General features: G+C 36.6%; 1 protein-coding gene across 2 annotated transcripts; it reads right to left on the bottom strand.

Annotated features, from left to right (window-relative positions):
* Positions 1-677: 677 nt before the first annotated feature.
* LOC122415918 (uncharacterized) lies at positions 678-3,357 on the bottom strand. Of its 2 annotated transcripts, XM_043428515.1 has the most exons (8): positions 3,187-3,357; positions 2,585-2,721; positions 2,375-2,506; positions 2,235-2,294; positions 1,690-2,065; positions 1,477-1,606; positions 1,230-1,366; positions 678-1,101 (listed from the first exon to the last, which is right to left on the bottom strand). In XM_043428515.1, exons 1-5 carry the CDS (start codon positions 3,299-3,301, stop codon positions 2,030-2,032), a joined length of 480 nt encoding a protein of 159 aa, XP_043284450.1. In that variant the 5' UTR covers positions 3,302-3,357; the 3' UTR covers positions 678-1,101; positions 1,230-1,366; positions 1,477-1,606; positions 1,690-2,029. The 2 variants fall into 2 exon arrangements, with proteins under 2 accessions (XP_043284450.1, XP_043284449.1); XM_043428514.1 differs by lacking the exon at positions 3,187-3,357 and having other exon boundaries at positions 1,690-2,294; positions 2,585-2,815.
* Between the last annotated feature and the right edge of the window lie 9,384 nt (positions 3,358-12,741).

Below are 12,741 nucleotides of genomic sequence, written 5' to 3'. Positions count from 1 at the left end.
GTCATTTGTTACTCTATGGTGGCAGAGACTTACTTAGAAGAAAATCGATTCTTCTCAGACTTTCAGGATCCCCTGGTATTCACAATATTCGACGTTGATTTCGTATCGGTACAAATTACGTTTAAATATGTGCTAAAAGTACTTGTCCGGCCCATCACTTTTCATTCAAATTGCTCATTCAAATAAAAATCAAACTAGACGTTAATTTCTGCGTTATTTTTATGGAACTAGCATTAACGCTATGTCAAGTATACTATATTTTTCAAGTAAAATTTACGAGTGAACATTTTTCGGGAGCCAATTACATTCAACATAGCTGACCATAGTGCAACGTAATAAGAGTATTGCATCCGTAATTGAAAAGCACATAAGACTCTTTCATTGGTAATATGTCATTTGGGATGGTTAGCTTCCATGAGATATTTATTTCTAACACGCGTTTATAGTTATGGGTATTACCAAACACCATAATTATGACAATAAAGTGAGGATTCACTGTAGCATATAATTATTGAACTTCAAACATATTAAATATTCGTTTTTCGACTGTGTACTGTAAATTACAATATATATTTATAGTAAGGAGTAGGGTTTTCTAATGTACGAAATAATATACAATATCGTATTGCATGAAATTGTTTTTTATAAATCTTTATTCAAAATAATTGACGCATTAATAGTAATATCAGAAGTAATATTCAGAAATAAATTGTATTTGCCGTACGGTAGCACACTTATTTCGGTACCTGATTTAAACCCATAAATTTAGGTTTGATTATCGGACCACAAAGCGTCTACGGAGAGAAAAATTTTGTCGGAGACTTCATCACTTTTGATGTCGTAGACGTATTTTTCCAAAAACTTCCAAATGATTTCTGATTCCATCTGGTACTTTGTGGATAACGCCCAGGTTATTTTAAAGCAGCAGTCGACCGCTGCCATCAAATTCGAGCACTCATACTTGGCGTCGTTTACAATTACAAGTACAGACGAAAAACTCGTTTTCGATCCGATTATTACGACGAATGGCTGTAGCGTCAACCCATATTTGAGGAGTTTTGTGCGCCGTTTTTCCAGTTGGCTGTCAAGCTCTCCAGAATTCTGAAAGAATCAGATATTTCGTTAAATGAACTTATCATCCTTCGTAAAATTTTTCTAGAAATTGATTGCATACAGCACAGTTATGAAAAAAAATCTAAATTAGTCAGACGCTTGAAAATTATATTAACCTCAATTTGCATGACAAAACTCTCTGCAACTTCCACCTGCGAATGCCGCCATCTCGTTCCAGGCTTTGTCGGAATTCGATTGGTTCTGAAGAGATAAAGAAGAGTTAGTAACTCTAAAGTCGCCGGGATCGCTTGCTCTGAAAAAAAAGGAATGTAAAGATATGAATTAGAAAAAAATAATTGTAGAATTAAAAAATAAAGTACAATTCATTGTAAACATTATTTACAAAAAATGGCAATATCTTACCGATCAAAAGTTCTTGGCCGATGTTTTTGGTCTTGGCGAAAGCCAATATTTTTTGTGCCACATTGTTCCAAGTTTTGAGAAAGACGTGTGGATCTGTAACCCACTTCCTCGCTTCGAAATCCAGGCAAAGCTGAAAATAATAGGTACATATAAAATTTTACATGGAAATAATTCAAGCTGCAAGTATTCTTGTGATTGCGTGCTATATTTTACCAAAGAGATTCCCATGGACGATCCTAAAATAGGATAAAACAGAAAGTACTCGTCCACGGTTCCGAGGTTCCTGCGGTGATTGCTTGTTGCCTGCCAGAGGTTTTTTAACTCAGGATCTTGAGGACCCATAGCTCTTAATTTTTCTAATTTCTGGGTGATTTCCAAAGGAATCGTTGTATCCTCCGTTTGTGAAGTCGAGTCAATCAATTTTGTTTTCTTCAGATATCGCTTGGAATTACAATATTGGTTCCATAATTTTCCACTTGCCAATCGTTTTGGTTTCGAGTGGTATGAAGTGAAATACTTTCCCGGCTATTCGTTTTTGAAAAGAACGCATATTTCATGCGCCCAAAATTGCCAATCCGACGATGCGAGCCTGTAAACAAAACGTCATCAGTTTAAATTAAATTTATTAAATCAAATTTATTATCAAATACGAATTTGAATTGAAAATTCGAAAATATTCTCTTGAAAAATAGTCTCTTGAACATGAGGAGATGATCAACAATAATTTCGCATATTTTTCGGCGATCGCGATCGCAGACCTGTTGCGAATTGAGAATCGCGATCCCCCTTGGATTTTGCTGCAGTAGTTTTTTCAGTTCCTGTAAAAACAAGTGGATTATTTTTTGTCTACACTATTTTTTTTTGAGCAACTGGAAGAAAAAGGATAAAAATTTGATACCTCGCCATTATCGACGCAGTTAGACTCATCAGGGCATGCCATCAAACTTTCGACGGATGCTGCACCAACGGAACTCGACGTTTCTGGAACAGAAACCTCTGTGTCTGCGCCCGAGGATTCCACGGTATCGTTCTGGAAAATAATTTAAAAATTATGAATAAAACTGATATTCCTTTTTGTTGCTTGAATCATTGAGAATATTGAACTTACCACTTTGTTTGGGGTTTGGCTCTGAATATACAGCGCTCGATTGTTGAAAAGTTTGATTCGTTGCCCGAGGATCGGAATCAATTCCTTCGCCATGTCAGCATCCATAGTGAGAAACGCCTCTTTATCAATCTCTTGTTCTGAATTAAAAAAAAAAATGTTCCTTTCTCTGTTTAAAAATATTCAACATTGAAATCGAATTCGCCCTCGTACGAGATTCTCGCTACACGCGCAGAAACAATTTGAGCCCGAAGAATTATTTAAATATCTTATGAAGGTTTCCATTACTATGCAAGATAGTAGAAAGAAAAATTACGTTGATTACGTTAGACTTGCACTGGTATGAATAAAAAAATCGTCGCTATAACTTTAATTATTTATTTAATTTTATATTTCATTATTTATTATAACAAAAAAGCTATTGAACGTATAACTGCATAAAAAAATACACGTAACAGCAGAAAAGCAAACTGACTGTATTTAAACCGTTGTGAAATATGAAAGATTAACACAAGTTAGAAGAAAAAAAAGCCCATATTTTTGGAAACAGAAAAGAGTTCGAACAGATTTTTATGTAAACGAGTATCGATAATTAAAAATTTTACCTGTAAATACTTTGATGTAGTTAGCGAGTCCCCAGCTCTGAAGTTTCTCGGCGTCGAAATTGGTGGAATTTGGCTCCTCTGCTTCATTTGTGGGGTTCATGTCGTATTTTTTCATATAAAATATCGGTTATCCTTTCTATTTCGTGTTTTTTCGAAATTGATCAGGCACTACAAATTCGTAATCACTAAATAATATCTTGAAGAGTATCACTGAAAATCGTAATAACTGAATAAATTGTCTATCCCGATCGCTCGAATCACTGTTCTTCACCGTCTGTACAATAAACACGAAGCAACAGTACTAAAGCACTTTGTCAATCTCGTTTCTTCCACTATCTTGAAGGAGCTTCCCCCGCTCTTCTTCTTTTTCGACGAATCGAAGTAGCGTTCTGCTCATATAGGCGTTGCGAACAAAGTTGATAAACAAACTGAACATGTTTTGATGCGGCGAACTGATTGCTTACCGCTAAACAGGCACGTGCACGAATGCGGGGACAAAGAAGTATTTCTATATTTCGGGAACGTTTTGATTATCACGCGAGATAGTAGAAGGAACATCATGAGTAGTAGCGAAAACTTATTATATGAGTAGTAGCGAAAAAAAAACAAAAAATGATTTTTTTAGTATATTTTCACTACCATTCATTACTGTTTCTTATACCATTTCGTATTGTAAAATATTTAATTATCACGATACAAAATGGTCAAAGTCAGAAACGGCCATTTAAGAAAGAAAGAACGCATTCTTATATTTTTTGTATTTTCAACTATATACAAAATTGTATGAAAAATATTCTCTATATACCTCGAAACGGTTAGCAGAATAGGTTATGAAGCTATTCTTATCGCTATATCTTTCGCTTTTTCGATTTGTTTTCTTATGCACCTGTTTTTTTTTTTTTTTTTGATGCGGTAAACCGTTCGTGTGCAGGGAGAGCGAATCATCATACTCCGACATAGATTGATATGCAAAAATAGGCAGCAAAGCTGTCGGACGCAAGCGTTCTAACGCTTTGATAATATCAAAGTTTGTGAGTTCTAGAAATTATATTTATGCAACACTCCAATCCGAATATTAATAATATGATATTTTACTACTAATTTTATAATATTTTAGTGTCATCATCATGTTGATCAAATGTGGGCGTTGCTCCAGTAAACTAGAGCTGAAATTATTCACTGCTCACCATAAGTATTATCATGGTAAATCGAAAAACTTCAAAAAGTAAAAAAGGCACGCCAAGTATTAAAAGGTCGTGACCGTTGTTTTAAATGATTTTCTATATTCGCATTTTCAATAAATAAATTTAAAAAAATGTTTAACTGTGAAAAAATATGAGATCTATTGTAACATATACAGTGTATGAATTACGTTTCCTGTAGGAATTTTGAATTTTGGAAATAAAAAAAAATGAGAACATTTTCTAACGTAGCCAAGTACAGTGAATGAATTAAGGTTCTTGTGGAATTCATTCGTGTACACTTTTAGCCCTAATCCCTCACTTATTCAGAAAAATTTTCCAGCAAACGTCACAGAGCAACAAAGGTTTCTCGAATGATTCTGCAATTATTAAGAGATTATCATCTGTTTTTATGCTAGCTATAGATACAATGCATGCACTTGTACGCGTAAACTGTTTTAAGTTTATAACCCGAGCTAGCATAAAAACAGATGATAATCTCTTAATAATTGCAGAATCATTCGAGAAACCTTTGTTGCTCTGTGACGTTTGCTGGAAAATTTTTCTGAATAAGTGAGGGATTAGGGGTAAAAGTGTACACGAATGAATTCCACAAGAACCTTAATTCATTCACTGTACTTGGCTACGTTAGAAAATGATCTCATTTTTTTTTATTTCCAAAATTCAAAATTCCTACAGGAAACGTAATTCATACACTGTATATGTTACAATAGATCTCATATTTTTTCACAGTTAAACATTTTTTTAAATTTATTTATTGAAAATGCGAATATAGAAAATCATTTAAAACAACGGTCACGACCTATTAATACTTGGCGTGCCTTTTTTACTTTTTGAAGTTTTAATATTTACTGATTTCACTTCTTTTTGCGAAGCGTGACAACTATATAGGAATCGTATTTCATTCACTGTATTTGTCAACTTCAGAAAACGATCTCATTTTTTTTTATATTTTGAAGTTTTTTATTGATAATGCAAATATACAAAATTATTGGAAACTACGGTCGCGACCTTTTAGTAATTGGCGTTCTTTTTTTACTTTGTCAATTATTTTTTTTTCTGATTTCACTTATTTTTTAGAGGCGTGACAATATTTACTTAAGAAAAAAAATACATTCCTCGTCTTCGACGAAAATTTTTAAAACGATTTGTTTCAAGTTGAGTACTTTTCTCTATGTGGCAAAAGCAATCGACACAGCTAATTTTTCTATGTAGATGGACGAAAACTGTGCGGTTATGTTCATGTGAGTTGAAACCTTTTACAAGCAATAATGGTGACGATTTTGATTATCCATTCAGCATGTCGAATTTTCTGATGAAAGATTGGGAAATTCCTATGCAATGGGATGATATTTTCATTTTCTATTCCTTTTTTTGGAAAGCTCCATTTGTTTATTTGGAAAATTGATTTATGAAACTATCTTCTTCTACTTCTTCTCTTTCAATGGATTCCATGTTGACATGGATACTGTCAATGGTTTGCAATGTCCAAAGAAACGTTTCCATGCTATTTAATATCTAAGACGACAGCTTTATAGTTATTTGTGTCCAGTGATATTTTTTCATGGTCTTCTATAACGTCAGAACATGCTTTCTCAATGCAGACTGTTAAATCGCCGATCTAGATATCGATAACTATGAGGAAATATATTGCAAACCATTGCACCGTCTACCTAAATATCGGAAAATATAAAATTGTCGAATATATATTGAAAAATATGAAGGCATCCACCTAGACGTCGAAAACCCTATAGTCGCCAACCTAGACATCGAAAACAATAGAGCCATCGACTAAGATATCGAAAACCATGCAGTCGTCAATCTAGACATCGAAAACCATGCGGTCGTCAACGTAGTCATCCTTAGAAAAACTGACTGCACCATCGGAAACTATGGAGCCGTTGACCTTCATACCGGAAACCATAGACAAATTCACCTCAACATCGGAAACTATGAAGTTATCGACCGGGATAATGAAAACTATGAAGTCGTCGATCTAGTCCACGAAAACAATGGGAAAACATACCTGGACATTGAAAACTGCCGAGCCGTTGATCTAGACCTCGAAAAGCGTGGAAAAACATACCGAGACGGCGAAAGCCATGAAGAAATATTCCTAGCCATCGAAAACCATAAAGCTGTCGACGTAGCCATCGAAAACAATGGAGCCGACGACCTAGACCATGAAAACCATGGAGAAACATATCCAGACATCAAAAAGTATGGAATTGTTGACTTAGCATCAAAAACCATGGCGGAATATACCTGGACCACGAAAATCATGAAGGAACATACCTAGACATTGAAAACTATGGAGAAATATACCTGGACATCCGAAACCATGGAGGAATATACCTAGACATTGAAAACTCTGTGAACACATACCTAGACATCGAAAGTTATAGAGCCTTCGACCTAGATCACGGAAATGATGGAACAATATACCTAGAGAACAAAAACTATGTAAATACAGACCTAGCCATCGAAAACTGTTGAGCCGTCAACCTAGACCACGAAAAATATCGAGAAACATACCTAGACATCGATAACTATGAAGCCGGCGACCTCGCGCACTAAAACCATGAAAAAAAACGAAAACCATGGAGGGACATACCTAGACATAAAAAAAATGATGGAATAATACACCTGGACATCGAAAACTATGTAGAAACATACTTAGCCGACGAAAGCCAAGGAGAAGCATACCCCGCAAACGAACAGTATGGAGCTGTCCACGTAGACATCGAAAACCATGGAGGAATCTACCTAGACCACGAAAACCATAGAGAAACATATCCAAACATCGAAAACCATGGAGAAATATACCTGAACAACGGAAACCATGATGGAACATGCCTAGATATTGAAAAGCATGGAGGAATATACCTAGACATCGAAACCTATAGAGGAATTATCCTAGACCACGAAAACCCGAGAGAAACATACCTGGACATCAAAAACTGTGGAGTCGTCGTCCTCGACTGCGAAAACCATGAAGAAACATACCTAGACCACGAAAACCGTGAAGGAATCTACCTAGATCACGAAAACCATGGAGGAATATACCTGGACCACGAAAACCATGGAGGAACATACCTAGACATCGAAACCCATGGAGGAATTATCCTAGACCACGAAAACCCGAGAGAAACATACCTGGACATCAAAAACTGTGAAGTCGTCGTCCTCGACTGCGAAAACCATGAAGAAATATACCTAGACCATGAAAACCTTGGAGGAATCTATCTAGATCACCAAAACCATGGAGAAACATATGCATACATTGAAAACGATGGAGGAACATACCTAGACATCGAAAACCATGGAGGAATTATCTTAGACCACGAAAATCCGAGAGAAACATACCTGGACATGGAAAACTGTAGAGCCGTCGACCTCAACTGCGAAAACCATGAAGAAACATACCTAGACCACGAAACCATAGAGCAATCTACCTAGACCACGAAAACCATGGAGGAATCCACCTAGACCACGGAAACCATGGAGAAACATATCCATACATCGAAAACCACGGAGGACTATACCTGCACCACGAAAACCATGAAGAAACATGTCTAGACATTGAAAACCATGGAGGAATATACCTAGACATCGAAACCTATGGAGGAATTATCCTAGACCACGAAAACCCGAGAGAAACATACCTGGACCTCAAAAACTGTGGAGTCGTTGACCTCGACAGCGAAAACCATGAAGAAACATACCTAGACCACGAAAGCCATGAAGGAATCTACCTAGACCACGAAAACCATGGACAAATATATCTTTACATCGAAAATCATGGAGGAATATACCTGGACCACGAAAACCATGGAGAAACATGTCTAGACATTGAAAACCATGGAGGAACATACCTGGACATCGAAACCCATGGAGGAATTATCTTAGACCACGAAAACCCGAGAGAAACTACCTGGACATCGAAAACCATGGAAAAACATATCCATACATCGAAAACCACGGAGGAATATACCTGGACCACGAAAACCACGGAGGAATCTACCTGGACCACGAAAACCATGAAGAAACATGACTAGACATTGAAAACCATGGAGGAATATACCTAGACAGCAAAACCCATGGAGGAATTATCCTAGACCACGAAAACCATGGAGAAACATACTCGGACATCGAAAACTGTGGAGCCGTCGCCCTCGACCGCGAAAACCATGAAGAAACATGCCTAGTCCACGAAAACCATGGAGGAATATATCTAGATATCAAGAAATATGGAGAAATTCACGTGGACATTCAAAACCATGGAGGAATATACCTAGGCGTTAAAAACTATGGAGAAATATACCTGGATATCCGAAACTATGGAGAAATACACCTGGACATCAGAAACCATGGAGGAATATACCTAGACATCGAAACCCATGGAGAAATTATCCTAGACCACGAAAACCATGGAGAAACATACCTTAGACATCGAAAACTGTGGAGCCGTCGACCTCAACCGCGAAAACCATGAAGAAACATACTTAGACCACGAAAACCATGGAGAAACATACCTGGATATCGAAAACTGTGGAGCCGTCGACCTCGAACGCGAAAGCCATGGAGGAATATACCTAGACATCAAGAATAATAGAGAAATACACTTGGACATTAAAAACTATGGAGAAATACACTCTCACATCAGAAACCATGGAGGAATATACCTAGACATCGAAATCCATGGAGGAATTATCCGAGACCACGAAAACCATGGAGAAACATACCTGGATATCGAAAACTAAGGAGCCGTCGACCCAGACCTCGAAAACCATGAAAAAACATACCTAGACGACGAAAGCCATGGAGGAATATATCCGGACATAAAATACTATAGGGTCGTCGACCTAGACATACTCGAAAAATCCAGCAGCGTCGACCAGGATTTTATATTTTTTTATTTTTATTATTTATTATTTAATTTTATTTTTATGATTATATTTTTTCATTTTATTATACTTTTATTATATTATATTATATATTGTATAATATAATATATATATTGTATTATACATTAATTATAATAAAATATTTATTATAATATATTTTATTATTTATTAATAAATAAAATATATATTATATAATAATATGAGTTATGCGTAAGCCAGGAGCTGGTATTGCCCCCGCTGTCCGCACATTCTCTGTCTCTCTCGCTCGGCGACGCGCAAGAGAGGGGGTAGCCGCGTTTAGCGTACTGTGTGACAGGAGAGCCGAGAAATGTATACCAGGCCTGCGAAGGCCGTAAGTCCGAACGTAAACATGCTCAACTTACGCCTCTCTGTCTCTAAGAAATGAAATTTATCGTAAAGCGTTCGGTCTCAATTCTTTAAAGAGACATATCTCGGGAATGGCTGAATGGATTTACTTCCAACAAAGACCAATGGAAAGGGAAATATCGAAAAAAAATTCTCACCAATTTTTAGATTTTTTAATAATATGGTTTGTCCGCAAGCGCCGTTTGAAAACTCTGTGACGTCAAAAATCGGCATATTCGCGTATATAAGAGTGCGGTAGGTCTCGCGCTGGCTTTTTCTTTACACGCTGCTGATTTTCCTTTTAATACTTGGCGTCGAGCCGCTACCGCGTCTCTTGATTGGATCATACAATGTGCTACGGCTTCTTGTGACTGGTCTTTTTCGAACGCAAATTCAATACGCAAGCATGCATCGACGCATACTCAAGATTTGAGTATAAAATTGAATGAACCTGAAATACGGTTAGATCGTATTCGAAGTCTTAATATCAATGTTGAGGCCAACGAAGTTCAACAAACTGTCCATTACAATGATGAAGATGAAACGCCAACTGCAGAGAGCAAGACCGCCCCGATGTACAACCAATGTACAGAACAAGATCACCCCGTACCAGAAAAATTAAGTGAAAACATACAAGCACTTCAACGAAAAGCATCGCTTCTGGTTTGGAATTTTTATGCTGACGCGGCCTTATCACGCGTTCAAGTGCAACGAATTGTTGAAACTTTTCATGATTTCATAAATGGGAAAGAATTCGACCATTTCGCAAAAAATATGATCTAAACTGTTTCTCTTGAAAACCAACTGTTTGCTCGGCAGTACTTTCGAGAATTTCAAAATTTGTTTGAGCCGTTAAATACCGAATATAAAAGACTAATGTATATGAAAAAGACCGGATTCTACGTAGTTCCAATGTCAATCTACCTAGGAAATATGGAGTTTCGTGGACGATCCAGTAATATCGTTACAAAAGAAATATTTGGTCAATATGTACCGATAAAAAGTACGTTGACATCATTCATCAGCACACCGGAAGTGTTGAACGGAATTCGTGCTTATTTCTTATATCTCCAAGAGATGGAACATGAAGTCGAAAATATCGTACAATCCGAATTTTGGAAAAACAAAAATCCTGAGGGTGATACGTTTGTTTTACCAATTTTTCTGTATCAAGACGATTTCGAAACTGGGAATTCTCTTGGTTCTCGAGCTGGGATACACAAGCTGACTGCGACATATTTTTCTGTTGCGTGCCTTCCACCAGAGCATTGCTCCAAATTAACGAATATTTTCCTTGCCCATCTTTGTCACGCAGCAGACTTGAAAACCTTTCCCCTTGCGATTATTTATAAGCAGCTCATTGATGATTTAAATGACCTTGCCGTTAACGGTATCGAGTTGACTGATAAACTTACTGGTTCCAAAATCACAGTATTTTTCAAGCTGGCATTAATTCTTGGGGACAATTTGGCACTGAATTCGACTTTGGGGTTCGTAGAAAGTTTTTCAGCAGGATATTTTTGTCGATTCTGCAAAATGTCGAATGTTGCGTCAAAATGCTGTTGTTCAGAAAACAAAGATTTGCTACGGAACAAAAATAATTATATTGAAGATTTAGCGGCGAATAATTCATCACAAACTGGGGTAAAACAAAAATGTATTTGGGATGAAGTAACGAAGTTCCACGTAACAGAAAATCCCTCGGCCGATATAATGCATGATTTGTTAGGAGGGGCGTGCAAAATCGGAATTGCACTGCTTTTCCGGTATGTGATAGGCAAAAAAAAATAATTCACCCTGAACGATCTCAACGCTCGAATCAAATATTTCAAGTTCTCAGAATCTGACAATTCTCCACCGTTGTTGTCTTACAAAGAAATATTCCAAGGCATGATAAAAATGAGTGCAGCTGAAATGAAAACGTTTATGCTAAATTTAGGGGTTCTCGTTGGTGATAAAATTCCGGAAAATGATAAGCATTGGCGCGTGTACGTACTTTTAAGAAAAATTGTATGTGTTTGTCTGCAGACACGTGTTTCGCAAAGAACCGTAATCGAACTCGAAAGCTTGATTAAACAGCATCACTCTTTGTTCATCAAACTGTACGGCGAGACATTAAAGCCAAAGAATCATCTTATGCTCCATTATCCAAGGATAATGCGTGAAGTCGGCCCATTGCATAACCTTTGGTCGATGCGGTTTGAGGCGAAACATCAGCTGTGTAAAAAAACTGCCAATGTTACGTGCAATCGGATTAATCTTTGTAAGACGATAGCGATAAAACATCAATTATCCTTTTGCAACCATATGTCAAAGCATAAGTTCTTCTCTAATAGAATTAGCTTCTATAGCCCCATCGAAGAATTGTCGAATCATGAAAACCCGCTAGGGCCTGATAGTGCTATCGATAATTATAATAAAATTAAGCATCTCACGGTTAACAACTCGAAATTTAAACCCGGCATCACAATTTTTCTTCGAGACGACAGGTTGCCCAAATTTGGTCGAATTTCAGACGTATTCGTAAAAAAAAAATGCGGCATCTCCGAAATTGAACGATTTTATGTTTAAGGTGGTTGTATTTGCATCTGTACGTCGTAACAATCATTTACAAGCATACGAGGTCAATCAGACTGAGTCAACGGAGTTAGTCACTCTTGACTCAGTACATGTGTCCGAACCATGTTCTTATATTTTCCTTGTAAAAAATAAACAATTCGTAGTTTTTGATAAGCCAGTGCGATGAAAAAAAAACGATCAAGACTTATTTCTTTAAAACAATGTATATCCGGTATAATCTAACATAGAACATGTGTGAATCTATCTTATAAACTAAGTTAGATTTCAGTTGTTACATTTATCATCGATACCACGTATTTTGTATTACATTTTCACTGTGGATGATATGCGTACCTATACGTTGCATTAATTTTTGGCTTACGTTTTATTTCTATAATATACGTATATTTGATATAACTGTTGAATTTAGTATTGATCCTTTATTATTTACGTATCTCATTTGACCTCAGATTATACTTCTGATTGTAGATAGTATTATTTTTAACTTACCTTATATTCTC

Source organism: Venturia canescens, chromosome 9 (assembly GCF_019457755.1).
Source record: "Venturia canescens isolate UGA chromosome 9, ASM1945775v1, whole genome shotgun sequence".
NCBI classification, from domain to species: Eukaryota; Metazoa; Arthropoda; class Insecta; order Hymenoptera; family Ichneumonidae; genus Venturia; species Venturia canescens.
This window is presented reverse-complemented; position numbering and strand designations above follow the sequence as displayed.